Source organism: Petaurus breviceps, unplaced genomic scaffold (assembly GCF_028583685.1).
Source record: "Petaurus breviceps papuanus isolate PSGF00001 unplaced genomic scaffold, PetGlider_PUasm1.0 91041, whole genome shotgun sequence".
Classification (NCBI taxonomy): domain Eukaryota; kingdom Metazoa; phylum Chordata; class Mammalia; order Diprotodontia; family Petauridae; genus Petaurus; species Petaurus breviceps.
The window spans coordinates 11,528,792-11,547,173 of NW_027187400.1; the positions used below are offsets into that span (position 1 = coordinate 11,528,792).

Consider the following 18,382-nt stretch of genomic DNA (forward strand, 5'->3'; position numbering starts at 1 on the left):
CTGCTGGATCCACTTCCAGATCCCACCCTCTAACCATAGGTGTCCTGCAGGGCTCTGTCCTGGGCCCTCTACTCTTCTCCCTCCATACTACTTCACGTGGTGATCTCATCAGCTCTCATGGACTTAATAAGCATGTCTATATTGATAATTCTCAAATCTACCTGTCCTCCCCAACTTCTCTGCTGACTTCTGATCTCACATCTCCAGCTGCCTTTCAGACACCTTGATCTGGATGTCCAGTAGACATTTTAAGTTCAATATATCCAAAACTGAACTCATTAGTTTTCCCCTAAACTCTTCCAGTTTCCCAATGACTGTGGACACACCGTTCCAATTTCCCAATGACTGTGACTGTGGATGGCACCGCCATCTTTCCAGTACCCAGGTTCAAAACCTAAATGTCATTCTTGATTCCTCCCTCTGTCTTACGTGGCCCCTCTCCCACCATATCTAATCTGTAGCCAAGGCCTGATAACATCTGCAACATCTCTCCAATACGTCCCTCTCTCTCCTCTGACACTGCCCCTACTCTGGGTGGACCTTCATCTCCTCATGCCTGGACTAATGCAATGGCCTGCTGGTGAGTCTGCCAGCCTCAGGTCTCCCCCTGCTCTAATCCATCCTCCATTCTGTTAAGTGATTTTCCTATAGCAAAGATGTCAACAGACTCAGTGGTATCCTATCACCTCCAGGATCAAATACAAAATCCACTGTTTGGTATTCAAAGACCTTCATAACTTATTCTCCCCCAGCTCCTCCACCCCGCCCCATCACTGCCTTTCTGGTTGTCGTATACATTTCACAACCCCAAACACTCTTTGATACAATGACTCTGGCCTCCTGGCAGTTCCACAAACAAGACATTCCATCTCTTAGCTCTGAGAATTCTCTCTGACTGTCCCCCATGCCTGAAATGTTCCTCTTCTTCATCTCTGCCTCCTGGCTTCCTTTAAGTCTCAGCTAACATCCCTCCTTCTAGAGAAGGCCTTCACCTACTTAATCCCAGTTCCTTCCCTCTGCTGCTTATTTCCTATTTATCCTATTTGGAACTTATTTGTACAGAGTTGTTTACATACGATCTCCTCCATTAGATTGTAAGCACCTTGAGGGAAGGGACTATCTTTTGATTCTTCTTGTATCCTTAAGGCTTGGTACACTCCCTGGTATGCAGTGGACACTTAAATGCTTATTGACCCAACAATTTACTGATCTGTGCATTTGTATCCCCTCTAGTAGAAAATAAGTTCCTTACTATACCCAAAGGGCTATAAAAATGTGCATACCCTTTGACCCACCAATACCACTTCCAAGTCTATATCCCAAAGAGATCATAAAAACAGGGAAAGGACCCACATGAACAAAAATATTTATAGCAGCTCTTTTTTGTGATGGCCAAGAATTGGAAATCGAAGGGATGCCCATCAACTGGGGAATGGCTGAACAAGTTATGGCATATGAATGTAATGGAATACTATTGTACTATAAGAAATGATGGGCAGGTAGACTTCAGAAAAAACCTGTAAAGAGTTATATGAACTGACACTGAGAGCAGTGAGCAGAACCAGGAGAACATTGTACATAATAACAATATCGTGTGATGACTAACGTTGATAGACTTAACCCCTCTCAGCAATAGAAGGATATAAGACAATTCCAAAAGACTCATGATGGAAAATGCCATCCACATCCAGGGAAAGAATTATAGAGTCTGAATGCAGATTGAAGCAGACTATTTTCTCTCTTTTTTTCTTTCTCCTGGTTTTCCCCTTTTGTTCTGATTCTTCTTTCACAACATGACTGATATGGAAATACATTTAAGATGATCGTACATGTATAGCCTATATCAGATTGCATTACTGTCTTGGAGTGGGAAGAATGGAGGGAGGGGGAGAAAATTTAGAACTCAAAATCTTAGAGAAGTGAATGTTGAAAACTAAAAACAAATAAATTTTTTTTAAAATGAAAATAAGTTCCTTGAGAACATGTGTTCTTTTTATTTTATCTTTGAATTAGCAGCGCCTGGCACATTACCTGGCAAATAGTAGGTAATTAATAAATGCTTGCTGAATTGACGAGTTGAATGGAAGGAACAGGAGGAGGAATTTTCCTTCTATATGTGTGGCAGCTCAGCTTTCTGAGAAGCTGGAGAAATAGCAGATTCCTCCAGGAATAATCCTCCTGGAGCCTGGCGGATGGCTGAGCTATTTCCAGAGAGAATTCTATGTCCAATCCAGGATTGGTCATTGGAACTTGGGGGAGGCTGAGAACTTGGACTAAAATGGAAACAAAGTCAGCTGCAATGTCACGGAGAGGGTGCTGCATTTAGAGTCAGAGGACCAGGTTTCAAAACCCAGCTCTGCCACTAAGTGACTGTGTGACCCAGGGCAAGTGTCTTTCTTTCTCTGTGCCTTAATTTCCTCATCTGTAGTAGGATGAGGAAGTTGAACTAGACAAGCCCTTAGATCCTTTCTTGTTCTAAATCCTATGGTTCTCAGGTTCCTCATAGCACCAAGGGTGAGGAGGAAAGGAAGAAGCCCTATCCAGGGCTGTATCGGATACCAGAAAGCAGAAACAGCCTCTCCCTGAGCTCCCTTTAGCAACTTCCTTCCTCTCCATTTCCCTCTCCCTCCCCCCAGTTCAGTGAGTCAGTTTTCAAGTAAAATGTAAAAAAAGGTTGGTGATGTGAGTGTTCCAGGAGGGCTTGGTCATAGGCTGAACCCCTTCTTTTCTTCTCCTTTTCTCTTCTCCCCTTTTTTCTATCCTTTCTGCTTCCATCCATTCTAAACTCCCTCTTTCCCACAAGTGCTTCTCTTGTTGAGGATGCCTTCTCTGCACATAAATATCCACCTCCTTCCCTTCACAATTCCATACCCAATGCCCACATGCCATCACAGCTCTCCTCTCACACACAAAACTGCCTTCTCATCACAATTTCATATACGACTCCCAAACTATACAATTCTCTCCCTGTCTCAAAACCCATAGTCATATACGACTAGCCACATCACATACATCCACCTCTTTCTCCCCCACTATAACTCCAAATCCAACTTCTACTATGTAATACATATCTATATATGCTACTTATATACTACATACACACATATATGTATATATGTATAAGCACACACACACAGCTTCTTGCCTAGGGTTCCTCTATCATCACAAACCCCAGATCTATGGGCATCAAAGCTGAGATCAACCTCGCCATCCTTCCCAGGTTGTCAGCCCCCTGCCACCCAACTTGCTGCCCTGTTCACTCTTGCAATCCCTAATACCAATCTTTTCTGCCTCCCAACCTCAAAGAATTCCTCTAGGCATCCTCAGCTTACAGGGGAGCTAGAAGGAGTTACCACCTTTCAGTCTTTTCAAAACTTTCCATGATTCTCCATCTCTGACCTCTCCCACGTCTCAATCCTTATCACTCCTTTTTCCTGTTTTCTGCCTTAGCCCGCTATTAGAGCTTACGTAGTAGGCACTTAATAGATTCTTATTCTACCCACCCATCAGTACAATCTCAGTATCTCTCAGCCCTGGCCACATGCTCTGTCTACAGTAGATGCTTAATAAATGTTTGTTGGATTTTGTTGATTTCTGATAAGACCATATTTAAAGTGTTTTGTTCAGTCCTGTGCACTACATTTTAAGAAGGATTAATAAAAAAATAATCATAATGGGGAAAAATTAATCAATGAGGCCCAGAACTTAGAACATATAGAGATAGAATGGGATGACCACTCACTCTCTTGCCTGATAGTTTATGAGTAAGGAAGGTCATGGTAAACAGCTGAGTGGGAAAGGGGCAGGCTGCTCGACCTCCCATCCAGCCTCCACGTGTCCTTGAGCTCAGTGTACTTGTTAATTTTGTGTGTATTTTTTCCTTCTTTTTAGGTGAGTAGTCAGAGAGAGAATGAACCAGCTTATCACCTTGAGAGTTTTGAAAGGTCAGAAAAACCATCCCACATCTCCTCAGCAAATGGAATTGGTAGCACAAACCGATGGTAGCAACAGTGTCTGAGTCTGGTGAAGAGACAGCCCTAAAAGGCATCTGCTTGACCCAACCCAGAAACAAACTGACCTCTTGACAGAAACACTCAATCCCCAAATAACATGGCTACCGAAGCTGTGAAAGTGGTAGGACTCTGGGAGGGGAGAGAAGCATTCCCAGGGCCGGGATTCTGGAAGTACCCCTCTTTCCCACATGTTCTTCACAGGTGTGCCCGACTACCTTTGGAACTTATGCTTCCTCAGAGACTGAGTACAGAGCGGAAAGTGTGCCCCTGCTTTGGGGGAGGTTTTTTCTATCTTCTTTTCTTGCTAGCTTCTTAATAAATATCTTTTTGTAAAAGCTAATTGATGTCAACTGGTTGATTGATATTAAGGGAAGCACACCAGATGGGGGCTTGTGAGCTATGGTATTAGAAATAGTCAGCCTCTTTCTGAAGACCCAAATTTCCAGAATTAATGGGATATGTGTGTACGTATATGTGTATATAGACACATATACACATATGTATACACAAATATGTATCTCTCTATCAATCTATCATGTGTATGTATATATATATATATATATATATATATATAGAGAGAGAGAGAGAGAGAGAGAGAGAGAGAGAGAGAGAGAGAGAGAGCAGAAGTCAGAAAAAGTAAAAGGCAAAGATGAAGAGGGAGGGCATTCTACGAGTGGGGAAGAGCCAATGCAAAGGCATGGAGGTGGGAGATGAAGGGTTTTAGAAATAGCAAATGGACCAACAAAGCTAGATCATGGCATGTGGGAAGAGAGTTAAGACAGGAAAGGTAAGAAGGCACTAAGTATTTTTTAGAATTTAATTTTTTTTAATAAACAAAAATGAATTTCAGTTCCCTTCTATCTCCTCCATTGGAAAGGAAAAAGAAACCTTTTTTAACAAATATATAGGAGTGGTTAGGTGGCGCAGTGAATAGAGCACCAGCTCTGGAGTCAGGAGGACCTGGGTTCAGATCCGGCCTCAGGCACTTAACACAAAAACTAGCCGTGTGACCTTGGGCAAGTCACTTAATCCCAATTGCCCTCCAAAAAGCAAAACAAACAAACAAACATATATAAAATCAAGAAAAAAAATTTCCTAAGTTTTTTTCCATATACAAAATATATCCCATTATGAAACCTGAGTCCACAACTCTCTGTCAGGAGGTAGGTAACCTGCTTCACTGGAGTGTATGGGGTGTTCAGGAGGACTGGCACCTCTGGTGTGAGGGCTGCTCAGCCACCTTTGGTGTTTTCCTGATTCACCCAACTTTCACCTATGTCTCCATAAAGCTGTAGCATGGGCAGTGCCCACAGCCCAGTAAACCCTTTTGGCAGACAGGCTAAACCAGGTTGAAGGTAACAGGGGGCACTCAAATCCTTTGATGAATTAGAGGAGTGCCTACCCCAAAGGTGTGAAGACTTCCTCTGGTGGAATGGGGGCGATGAGAACGATTTGTTCCAGGAGCCATGAAGGCAGCTGAAGCAGGCGCTGTGGAGTGTGGATGCCAAGGCCATCCATGCAGCCTGGGTCATCATCAGTCATCTTGATTTTTGTCCTGCCACTGGACTTTGGTGGTTCTGGAAGAGAGAATGAAGCAGGTAGCTTTGTACAGCTCTGCATCACTTAAATCCAATTTAGGTATGAATTAAAAGACATCACCCATACTACTTTACCATTTTTACTTATCTCAAAGTCCTGTGGGAACAGACAAGTGACAGAGCAGCAACTATGGACACACTGGGAGCTGTAGTCACAGCCCTGCACACAGGTGGTCCAGGCTATAGGGTGGTCTTCTCATTGGACTGAAGCTGCAGTACATTTCAGCAGCCCCTGGGGATCTGAGCAGCCTTTTTAAGGACCATACTGCTCATCTCCTGGAGTAAGGAAGAAAAAGTACCCTAAAAATTATCTGCTTCACCCAACCTTGGCCTTCTTGCCTTGGCAGGTAGGGATGCCACTCTGTGGTCTAAACACAAAAAAATGCACAAAAACTTTTGCAAAGATGATTCCATTCCCTATCAGTGCATGGAATGTGTGCATGCTTAAGGACTACATGAAATCCAGTAGACCCAAAAGACAAACGGCTCTTGGTTTTTTTTTTTGGTTTTTGCTTTTTTTTTCTTTTGGAGGGGGGAAGGTAAGGCAGTTGGGGTTAAGTGACTTGCCCAAGGTTACGCAGCTAGCTTTGTGTTAAGTGTCTGAGGCTGGATTTGAACTCAGCTCCTCCTGACTCCAGGGCTGGTGCTCTATTCACTGCTCCAGCTAGCTGAACAAATGGCTCTTGTTATGAGAGAACTCAGCAGGTATCATGATCACATCCAAATGGCAGCTCTGTGTGAAACAAGATTGGCAAATGAAGGCCAGCTTACCAAAGTCAGAGCTAGATACATGTTTTTCTGGAGTAGCCACAGTGAAGGGAAGCTCCATGAAGCTGGCATAGGTTCTGAAACCAAAGCTAATCTAGGCAACAAGCTTGTATACCTACCAAAAAGAACAAAAGACAGGCTTATGAAAATGAGATTGCCACTTGTAGGAAAGTGTCATGCCACCATCATCAGTGCATCTGTTCCCACAATAACAAACCCAGATGAGATAAAAGAAAAGTTTTATGAAGACAAGCCTCATCATCAATGTAACAAAAGAAAACAAGCTTATAATCCTGGGTGACTTTAATGGAAGAGTAGGCACTGACTGCCAGACATGGCAAGGAATCCTTGGGAGAAACTGAGTCAGAAATAGCAACAGCGGGGCGGCTAGGTGGCACAGTGAGTAAAGCACTAGCCCTGGAGTTGGGAGGACCCAAGTTCGGTTCCAGCTTGAGACACTTAACACCCACACAAAAATACTAGCCGTGTAACCTTGGGCATGTTACTTAACCCCAAATTGCCCTCCAAAAAAAAAAAGAAAGAAATAGCAACAGCGAGGGTCACTTACTACTGAAGATTTGTGGATCTCATGACCTTCTCTTCAATACTGTCTTCCATTTACTTAAATAAAATAAAACTTTGTGGGCGCACCCTCTCAGCAAGCATTGATATTTACTAGACTATGTCATTGTAAGGAGAAGAGACAGACGGTGTGAGAGTGATGAAAGTGACGTGCGGTCACAGAGTGCTGGACCAATCATAGACTTAGTGTCTCCAAGATAAACATGTGCATTCAACAAAAGTAGCAGCCCCAAGGCAAGACAACTGCCAGAAGACTTAATATTAGAGCACTTGTTAACTTGAAGGGGAAATTGAGCCACACATGGTCAGAAACATGGGGCAGAAAAGGAGTGGGCAGCTTTCAGGGATTTGGTGTACAACACTGCATTTACTCATCTGGACCATAATACTTGCAAGTATCAAGATTGGTTTGATGAAAATGATGGAGAAACTCAGAAGGTGTTAGACAAAACAACAACAACAGAACTGCACAGAGTTTACCAGCAGGATAGTACATCCATCTCTAAGAAAGCATCATTTAATCCTATTCAAAGTAAAGTACAAGGGAAGCTTAGAGAGATTCAGGATTCTTGGTTCAGTAAGAAGGCAGATGAAAATCAGTTTTATGCTGATAGTAACCATCCAAAGAACTTTTATGATGCCCCAAAGGCTATTTATGGGTTGAAGACCTACGGTGCATCTCATTTCCTCAGTGCTGATGGAGCCACATTGATTAGTGATAAGGACATAATCCTGGAGAGATGGGATGAACACTTCTACAGTGTTCTCAACAGGCCATCATCAATCAATGTTGAAGCCACTGACCATTTACCTCAGGTTGAAATCAATCCCTCTCTAGCTGAAATTCCAAGTGAAGAAGAGGTTTTGAATGCCATTGGGCTTCTCTTGTGTGGCAAAGTGTCTGGTGCTGATTCTATTCCAAATGAGATTTACAAGGTGGGGGAGGGGGAGTCTACTTCTACAAAAACTGATTGAAATCTTCCAAGTTATATGGCAAGAGGACATTTTCCTCTAGGAGTTCAAGGATGCCCCTATTGTCCATCTCTATAAAGAAAAGGGAATTAGGTTGTCCCATTACAGTCACTGGGGTGGAGGTGGGGGGAGTCTCTCTTAGTCATTGCTGGCAAGATTCTTGCCAGAGTCTTCCTTAATAGATTGATCCTTTACCTGGAAGATGGGCATCTACCTGAGAGCCAGTGTGGCTTCAGAAAGGGCCAAGCAACAGTCGATATAGTGTTTGCTGTCCAACAACTCCAAGAGAAATGCCAGGAACAGAACTCTGTATATAATGTTTGTCAATTCTGACCAAGGCCTTTGATACTTTAAATCATGAGGGCTTGAGGAAAATCATGGCAAGATCTGGTTGCCCAGTTCTTCGGTATTGTATGCCAGTTCCATGATAGCATGCTTGTACAGGTTCTGGATAATGGACAATGCTCTCGTGCCTTCCCAGTTACCAGTGGAGTGAAGGCTGTATGCTTGCTCCCATACTTTTTAACATGATGTTTTCAGCATCATTGTCAGATGATTTCAATGAGGATGAAAATGGCATCAATGTCAGCTACCACACTGATAGTAAATTATTTAACTTGAAAAGGCTACAAGCCAAGACAGACATGGAAGGAGAATTGGTGCATGACTTTTTGCTTGCAGATGATCATGCACTCCATGCAACCCTATGAATATGAGATGCAACAAAGTGTGGATCAATTCTCTGCTGCTTGTGCTAATTTTGACCTAACACTTAACACCAAGAAAACAGCTTCTCCACCAGCCAGCACCACACCATCCACATATGGAACCACTGGTTACAGCAAATGGAGAAATTCTAAATGCTGTGGATAAGTTCACTTACCTTGGCAGTTTACTTTCCAGGGATGTTTACACAGATGATGAGGTTGATACACGCATTGCCAAGCTAGCTCAGTGTTTGGGAGGCTCTGAAGGAAAGTGTGGGAGAGAAGAGGTAGACTGACTACCAAGCTGAAGATCTATAGAGCCATTGTGCTGATCTCATTGTTGCATACCTGCAAAACATGGACAGTCTACCAGCACCATGCCAGGAAACTGAATCACTTCCATTTGAATTGTCTTAGGAAGATTCTGGAGATCGCCTGGCAGGATAAGGTACCAGATAATGAGGTCCTTTCTCAAGCTAAACCACCATGCATTAAAACTTTACTACAGAGAGCACAACTTTGATGAGTTGACCATGTTGTTCAATGCCAAACTTACATTTGCTCTCTGAGGAACTTTGGAACTGATTGTGTGACATGGGAGACACTGGTACAGGACCACCCAGCATGGTGTGCCTGCATGGAAGAAAGGGAGGCAGAATTGCAGTAGCTCAAAAGAAACATGAGATGCACAAATTTAAAAACATCTCCACCCCAAATGCTCACATGATCTATTTGTGCCTGACCTGTGGGAGAGCCTTCCAAGCTCATCTTGGTCTGATCGGCCACAGTCTGACGCACTGTACGTTGACCCTGATGTAGGGATGCCATTTTGATCCTCTTAGAGCACAAGAGACAGCAGCAACCAACATGCTTTGTTACCCACCTTATGGAATGCTGGTTGGTCATTGCACTGATCAGAGTTTTTAAGTCTTTCCAAGTTGTTTTTCTTTACAATGTTGTTGTCATATACGTGGTCCTCCCAGTTTTGTTCGCTTCATCCTGCATCAGTTCAAGGTTTTGAAGGATTGTCTGAAACCTCTTTTGTCATTTCCTTATACACAATAACATTCCCATACACATACCGTCAGTTCTCAACTTTGGAGGGGGGAGGAAGTAAATAAAAAATGTGAATGTTGGTACATGGCACCTAATGGCAAATAGGGGGTTAGGTTCCAGCGACCACAAAAAACTGTATTCTTTTGCTAGAGATTACTAAAATACTATTTCTAATCCATCTTAGCCCCCTGCTGTTTAGACTAATATTCTGCCATGCCGCCTAGGTGGATGTCTTCCCTCGACCCATTTCCAGATTGCTTTTATGTACTGTTTTCTCTAATTAGAATTTTATTTCCTTGAATGTGGGCTCACCCCTAACCCTAAATACACCGTGTCTTTCCTTTGACTTGTATTTGTATTCCCAGCACTGAATGTGACATATTATAAGGGCTTAATAAATATTTTTTCTTAGCTATAGAATCTTGTAATCCCGGTATTGATTACAATCTTATTGCAGTATGATCTACAAAAATTACGTTTAGAATTTCTGCCTTTAAAATAACATTTATTTAAAATGTCTGTGACCTAATCTACTTTTATAAAGGTTCCGTGTGATAATGAGATACATTTATATATTATTGTTCAGAGGGTCCCATGAGACTGGTACTCTGGGTTGGGGCACAATTGAAATGCAAAACTTAAGTTTTAAAGGCAAACAACAAAGACCGGACACAAAGGTACAGGGATCTCTTTACAAGGCTCAGGTGAACAAGACCAGGGAAGCCCCAGTAGGATATTTAGCCACTCTACAAACTTGTGCAAATCATACCTCCCATTTTTTTTTCTCTACTAAGCACAGCCTTGAATGCACAGTTGCCAGCAAGAAAATGAACATGAGGTTACTTATAAAATCACGGGAATGTTTGAAGTTGTGAAAGTTAAATGCTTGAATATTAAGAATTGACTGCCCTATAATTTGTTCATCCATTTCCGTGATGCATGAGTGCCCTTTGAAATTCTAGTTCTTTTCCACTACAAAAAGAGCTGCTCCAAATCTTTTGTCCATGTGTGTCTTTTTCCTCTTTCTTTAATCTCTGCTGGGTCAAAGGGTATACACTATTTTTGAGCATAATTCCCAATTACTTCCCAGAATGGTTAGACCAATTCACAGCTCTGCCAATAGTGCCTCAAAGTGCCAATTTTCTCAAAGGGGCTGGGTTTTGATGAGCCTAAAATGCCAGACAGAGGAATTTACATACTATCCTAGCAGTAATAAGGACCATTGGAATTTTCTGAGTAGGTGGTGACCTAGTTAAACCCATACTTTATGATAACCACTTTGGCAGCTAGTTGGAGAATAAATTGGAAAAGGAAGAGTAAGGAGACCAGTTGGGAGATTTGCAATAGTTCAAGCTTCGGTGATGAAGGCCTCAGCTAGGGTGGTGGCTGTGTGAGGGGAGGGAAGAAACACGTGAGAGATGTGATGAGGGCAGAAAGTACTTTGGGCATTGGATTGGGTTTAGGGGGGGGGGTGAGTGAGAGTGAGGAGACTCATTGTTTTTACTCTCACATCTCTCATATAGGAATCTCTACCTCAATTATGGCCAAAACAGAAGTCATTATCTTTCCTCTCAAGAACTCCTTTCTACTGCAATTCCCTCTTTTTTTTTTTCTTTTTGGAGGGCAATTGGGTTTAAGTGACTTGCCCAATGTCACATGGCTGGTTTTTGTGTTAAGTGTCTGAGGCCACATTTGAACTCAGGTCTTACTGACTCCAGGGCCGGTGCTCTATTCTAAATATCGGGGTCAGTCTCAACTTCTCTCTCTCACTCCCTGAGGTCCTGAGTCTGGAAAGGCAGAACCAGGAAGTGGGTATAAATCATAGCCTTGCAGATTTAGGCTTAGTGTAAGGAATTATTTCCAAGACCGGCTGTTCTCTGTTTGCTATATTTCTCTGAGTCAAGTGTTGTTGAGCAGCATGTCTGATGCTGGACTCAGAACAATATGTTTTATTCTGATAGTCCTTCTTCCAATCTGGTTACTTCTAGAGGGTTTCCTTCACTGGTCTTGCCTTTTCCCCTTCTCTTCTTCCCCATGGGACTTTCTAAAGAATCTGTTCTTGGCCCTCTGCCCTTCTCCTTCAGCCACTGCCGGGCAAACTCTAGCTCTGTCTGTTCATCGACTCAGGCATTGAAGTGAGGCCGTAGGAGGTCAGCTGTCACCTTCTCTGCTTCCTATCAGGACAGCTTGAAACCACCCCACTGCCTTTCAGTGGACACAACTGAAAGGGACATTCCCAGGCATTAAGTTGTCCCATTTCCTTATCTCTCCTAACTGAGCTGGGACGCAAACCATCCCAGGAAGCTATTTCTCACTCTAGACATAGCCCAGATGACACCTAAGTATCCCACTTTGTCCCCTTTATCTCTTGACACTTAGGACAGAACCTGGTCCTCAGCCAAGCCAGGACTGGCTGAACTGACCAGCTAGCTATTTGTCATATCCACAGAGTGAGTTGCTGTCCATGGCAGCAATGATAATGGCAAATCACTCAGGGTCACACAGCAAGCTTGTAAACTAAATGGTCTTCCTGATTTCAGATCTAGTGCTCCCTTCACCTAGCCTTGAGTGAATTAGGTCAGACCTACAGCAGGATTTCTTGAGTTCAGGGCTACCAAACTCTGGAACAGGTAACTCAGTGAAATGGGATATTTTCCATGTTATAGGATCCTAGTATTTACAACTGGAAGGAGTCTTAGAGACCATTCAGTTCAATCTCATCATGAGGAAATGGAGACCCACAGAGGATAAGTGGTTTACCCAAGGTCACAGAGGTGGCACCCATCCTCCTCTGTTCTCACACAGCCACTACCCTGGTCCAGAACCCCATGACCTCTCATTTGGACTACTATAACTGTCTCCTAATTGGTCTGCCTTCTATCAATCTCTACCGCCTCCATTAAAAATGAATAATTAATCACTCTAATTAATCACATATTAATTAATCATATAAATTAATATGCAGCTTCAAACAAATAACTAATGCATTAATCATTCAAAATTAATGATTCAAAATAATCTTGAATAATCCAAATAATCTTAAAGCACAAACCTGACCATAGCACTCCCTGGATCAAAAAGGCTCCCTATTGCCTTTCAAGATAATACAGATTTCTCAGTCTGGAGATTAAGGCCTCCCACAGTGTGGGTCTACTCTACTTTCACAGTCTTATTTCTCTTCACTACCCTTCATGAACTCTGGACTTCTTGATTTTCCCAGAATCCAACATTGCATCTCTGAATTGGGTACTGTCACCGTCCCTTCTTTTTGACTTTTTGTAATTTTTATCTTCCAACCAAGAGCCACCTCTTCACATGAAGCTGTCCCAGCTTCCCTCCTCACATTACCAGTATATTTGACGTGTTTCTTCCATTTAAGTCCCTTGAATACTTGGCTTCTGACTTTGTAGCTCCAGAGAAACTCAAATAGCACTCTACACACTGCCCTGTTAATTGAACTGAATTCCATTAAGGCAGCAGAATTGGGATTTTGAACTTAAATTCTCCCAGTCTGAGTCTCAGCTTAGCCCCCAAGGATGATTTTTGCCACAGACCTGCCCAGAGGCAGAGGACTGGACCCAATGACCCCTGGGGGCCACCTTCCATCTCTAAGATTCTATGATTCTATGACATGGACAAGGAGCCTGGGGTGGAGAAATGAGGGGATCTCCCTCCTGGAGTCAGAGAGGAGGGCAGAGTCACCTACCTCCCAAGCAACAGAGTGAGAAGGATCAAGGAAGCAAGGCCCCCAGGGGACTGGGAGGTGGGAGAGGAAGATCTCACCTACAGGCAACTCTGTCTGGCCCCTCTTTTTCTATTAGAAGGACTGGGGGGAGGAGGAGGTTGGGAGAGGGGGAGGAGGGGGAGGCCCTGGTATTCTCAACCCAAAGGACAAGGGCAGCTGGGGAGGGAGGAAGATTTGGGGTGGGGTGGGCAGCTGTTGTGAAGGAATGCCTGACTCAAGGCAGCTGTAGGTAGGTTGGTTGTTAGAACACTGGATCTGGATTCAGAGAAACTGGATTTGAATTCTCTTTCTGCCTCTGTTAAGTTACTTAAGTTACTCGGCTGTTATGATACTTCTGTTCTCTGGCCCTCTGACTCCCCATCTGCAGATCGGGAGGGTTGAAGCAGCACTGGGTAATCTGTAAGGCCTCATTCAGCTCCAAAATCCTCAGGCCCTATGAAGGGTTAGATAACCTCTTTCTTCTCAAAAGGCAGAAGTGAAAAATCATCATTAACCTGACTCGAGGGTGGGCACAGAGGAAGGAGAGTGGGTGTTCCAGACTTAAAAGGTAGGGGGGTTGTGGCATCAAGGAGCAGAAGGCATTAGGCACCCAAGAGCCTGAGAAGTTGGGGGCAATTGCTGGGCAAGGGACCCAGTAGGGAAGGAAGCCAGTCCCTCCACCAGGTCGGCAGCTCTGGGGTCTAGATCAGAGGGCAAAGGAAATGAGGGAACCCAACTGCCTTCAAGCCAAAATGAGGTGGGAGTTCTCTTCCTTCTGAAGGCAGTGTGTTGGGATGGTACTTCCCTGCTAGGTCCCCAGTCCAGGAAAGCTATAGGAAGGGGCACAGGTACATAGCACATGCTATTGTAGAAAGGACATTCCATTTGGAGTCAAAGTGTCCAGGTCCAAATCCCACCTCTGTTCCTGTGTGTGTGTCTGTGTGAGTGTGTGTGTGAGAGTGTGTGAGTGAGTGTGTGTGTGTGTGTGTGTGTGTGTGTGTGTGTGTGTGTGTACTGGAGACTTTGGGCCATGTTACTCCCCCTTCTGATTCTACTTTCTCACCCCTGGGAAGCAAGTATGAACACTTGCAGGAATATCAAGCATTTATTAGTGCTTGATTTTAATTAAATATATATTTACATAAAATATATATAAATGTATAATACATATAAATATATATTTAAATAACTATAATAATTAAATAATTGACCTGCTGTATGAAGGTCACCGGGCTGCGGCAGACAGTTGACATAAGACAAGGTCCCTGCCCTCCAAGGGCTGAGAATCCTCCTTCACAGGGCTGCAGCTCAGCCATTTCCTCTGAACCTCAGTTTCTTCAAATCCCTGTAAAATAGGGAGGATAATGCTTGTGCTACCTTTCTCACAGGGCCTTTGTGAGGAGAGCATTTAAAATGCCACCCAAAAAAAGTGAGCTATTCTTCTGATTTGGATCTGGGGTGGTGGGCGGGGAAAGGGAATGGGGTTTACTGAGAGGCGGGGAAAGGGGTCTAGGACTGGGGTGGGGTGCGCTGGGGGAGGTTGGAAAGACAAATTCTGGGACTTTCCCTTTTCGCCTAGGGCTTTAAGAGGATTTTCTCCTACTCTCCTCCTGCTCCCGTGGTGCGTCTTCGTCTGAAGAAGAATTCTCTGGCTGTACCTGGTTTGCAAACCCAGGGACTATGGGGGAGGGGGCGAGGAGGAGGAGGCAGAGCTTCTGGGAGCAGAAAACAAGGATTCTGGGAAGGAGGGTGGTTGGCCCTGGGAGGAAGGGACCTCAGGAATTCGAGCTCCTGCTCGGTACTCAAGCCCGGCATCCTTCCACCCCACAGGTAACCACCAGGTTTCACCCAGAGCTGGTGGCCACTTGAGTGGCCTGGGGAAAGCCTTTCTCTAGAAAGAACATTCTCCCCATTGGTTGGCTGTGAACCAACATCATGTCTAGCTATAGCTCCAATCGCTCAAGTAATTCTGTCAACATCCCCTTCCCGAGTGGTTCCTACTACAGTTCCAGCTCAAACCGTCCTAATAGCTCCAAGTACATCCCACCCAAAGCCATCAGCTGTCCTGGTCGCCCCTACTGTTCTGTCTGCCCAAGCCGGAAGGAACGCAGTGGCTCCCCCAGCAAGATGAATTCCAGGAAACTCCCCATGAACCGATGCTGCAGCCCCAAGGCTGACGATCCCTCGGCCGACAAATCTGACTCTCCCGCCAAACCAGCCTGCCGGGGCCGCCCTCACTGCATGCTCTGCATGGACCGCCCTCAAAATCCCACCTTCCTGGACTGTCTCATTCAAGGCATAGATTACCTGGACCGCTCCCTGAACAATGAAACTTGCACAGATCCGGCCAAAGACTCCAAACTCCCTCCCAAAAAACCGGCCCAGAAGGAAGTGGGTCAGGGCGGAGCCTCCAGCAAGGTGAACCTAGCCAGCAGTTCCTCTGGGTCCAACACATCCCAGAAGACCAGCGACAAATCTCTGCAGTGTTTGAATGGCAAATCGGACAACAAAAACAGCCTCGCCAACCCGTTGCCCTCAAAGTCGGGGCCCGCCAACTTGCAGGATGATCCTTGGATGGGGGCAAGCATTCAGATCAGCCATATTCCCAAGATATGGGAGACCATTCAGGCAGGATGGGCTGCCAAGCCTGACCCCAAGGCGGCCCTGTGGTGGTGACACTGGCTCCAGCTAGGAGACTCTAGCTTTCTTCTGCAAAATAAAACGTTAATGAGCAGCATTTATGGGCTCTGAGTTGGCCAGAATGCAGGGTAGCTAGCAGCCCCCAGGGGTCCCTGCAGAGGTCCCTGGCCTCTCAGCCTCAGCTTCTTCATTTGTTGGAATGTCTAGATTTGAAGTCAGGAGACCTGTATTCAAATCTTGATGTGGTAACAAACAAATCACAGAATGTCTCTACATTCCTTTCCTTAGAGCTGAGGATTTTAGAGGCCATTAGGTCCAACTCTTTTCCACCCGCCCCCATTTAGAAAATGAGAAAACTAAGGAATGGAAAGAGTAAGTGACTTGCCCAGGGTCAGAAAATTAGTGTCTGAGATAGGATTTAAACCCAGGTCATTCTGACTCCAAGTCAGTAGTCATCTCATCCATTTGGGGACAGGGAAGAGTGGAAGACAAGGAAATAGGCCAGCCTAATAGTGCCTGCCCCCCAGGCATGTGAGAATCAAGTGAGGTAATATTTGTAAAACACTTTCTGTAAAATTTGTCAGGTTTTTAGTCGTGCCCGACTCTTCATGATTCCATCTGGGGTTTTCTGGAGAGATACTAGAGTAGTTTGCCATTTCCTTCTCCAGCTCATGTAACAGATGAGAAAACTGAGGCAAACAAGGTTAAGTGACTTGCCCAGGGTCACACAGCTAATACGTGTTAGAGGCCAGATTTAAACTGGGGAAGATAAGCCTGTCACTTAAGTAAATACTTGTTTCCCTTCCCTTCCAATATAACTAACTAGCTACGAGAGAGAGGGTGATTGGGCAAAGAAGAGATTCGTTCATTAAATATTGTTTTATTGAGCACCTACTGGATGTAGATATGGGAAGTTTAGATAACATGTGACCAAAGACTCCAGGAAAATTTAAGAACTTTTTTTTGAGACAATGTAGGTTAAGTGACTTGTCCAGAGTCACATAGCTAGTATCTGAGACTAAATTTGAACTCAGATCCACTGCACCACCTAGCTGCCCCTAAAAGAATGCTTCTATCTGAGGAAATCTCTGAAGGCTTGATGGAGGGGTTAGTGTCTGAGTTGGACCCTGGAGGAATCTGAGAATGATTTGGGCAGGTGGAAGTCGGGAGAGGGAGGAAGAAGCAAGCATAAGTTTTGTGGTCTGTGCAAGTCAATCCATAATCAATAAACATTAAGTGCCTTCTATGTGTCAGACGCCATGCAAAGCTCTAGGGACACAAAAAAAGGTAAAAGACAGCCCCCGTCCTCAAGGAACTTACAAGTTGGGAAAGGGCAGACTGCCATGGAGAACACATGGGAATCTAGTCTGTTGGAGGGTGGAGGGTTTGAAAGGGAAGGCTATGCCCAACAAAGAAGAATGGGATAGGGCAGGGGTGGGGAACCCTAGGCCTCAAGGCCACACGTGGCCCTCCAGGTCCTCAAGAGCAGCCCAGTGCTGTCTGAGAGGCCGATGCGCCAGGCTCTCATCACGTGCTACCACAGACAAGCTCTCCATTCCTCACTCTGTCCCTTTGTAAAAGGGGTTTAATAATCCAGGCACACCCTGCCTCTCAAGGTTCTCATGAGGCAATCACTCCATAAAGCTTATGGCTCTATAGGAATATAGGGGATTCTCAGGAGAGATGGCTGGAAGGGCAGAAGGGCATGGAGGAGCCAGGTGCCAAGGTGGTCTTCCTTGGGCCTCCCTTCTCTGAAGCCTTCTGGAAGCCACAGGGGACTTTTCTGATGCTCCCTGCCTCACAGTGCCTTTTTTTTTCATTGCCCTGAACTTTAGACCCAATCCCTTGCTGTTGCTGCTGTCTCTCCCCCTCCCCCTTCCTCCCTCTTTTCTCTTCCTTTTTGATCTCCCTGGGAAAGAAGAGGAGAGAGAACAGTTCAGGTGGAGTGTGCCTGACCCTAGTGGAGAAGCCTGAGGCCCCTGGATTTGCAAGCAGAGGGCCCTGGCTGGAAAGGACAGGAAGATGAAGTTGATGGGGGGGGCGGGGGGAGAGGCTGTGGTATTCCATGGTGCTTCCTCATCCTGGGCTTCCCATAGATTATCTCATAGAACTTCGCATGGGACAAGGCCTCCTTCCCATTGAAATGATCTCTGTCTTTGTGTTTCTTCTTGTGTTGTTTTTTGGGGGGAGGCATTGAAGTACGAAGTACTTGGAGTCAGGCTTGGATGAGGGCCTGGGTTTGAAAGCCAGCCCTGACACTAATACTGTCACCAATGTGGCAATGGACAGATCATTTAATTTCTCTAAGCCTTAGTTGTGTAA

General features: G+C 44.8%; 1 protein-coding gene and 1 long non-coding RNA gene across 3 annotated transcripts; one reads left to right on the forward strand and one right to left on the reverse strand.

Annotated features, from left to right (window-relative positions):
- Positions 1 to 4,895: 4,895 nt before the first annotated feature.
- On the reverse strand, positions 4,896 to 13,516 carry LOC138153870 (uncharacterized). Of its 2 annotated transcripts, none has more exons than XR_011166486.1 (5): positions 13,403 to 13,516; positions 9,524 to 9,639; positions 9,197 to 9,273; positions 8,817 to 8,988; positions 4,896 to 5,590 (listed from the first exon to the last, which is right to left on the reverse strand). It is a non-coding gene; the product is annotated as an uncharacterized lncRNA (long non-coding RNA). The 2 variants fall into 2 exon arrangements; XR_011166487.1 differs by lacking the exon at positions 4,896 to 5,590 and adding an exon at positions 7,231 to 8,637.
- Positions 13,517 to 15,022: 1,506 nt separating this feature from the next.
- On the forward strand, positions 15,023 to 16,096 carry LOC138154295 (uncharacterized). Its single transcript, XM_069078921.1, has one exon. The coding sequence runs from the start codon at positions 15,356 to 15,358 to the stop codon at positions 16,094 to 16,096; it is 741 nt and encodes a 246-aa protein (XP_068935022.1). The 5' UTR covers positions 15,023 to 15,355.
- The last annotated feature ends 2,286 nt before the right edge of the window (positions 16,097 to 18,382 follow it).

What these genes read in the sequence shown, in the direction of transcription:
- LOC138154295 (XM_069078921.1), top strand. Translation starts at nt 15,356, where the DNA reads ATGTCTAGCTATAGCTCCAATCGCTCAAGTAATTCTGTCAACATCCCC.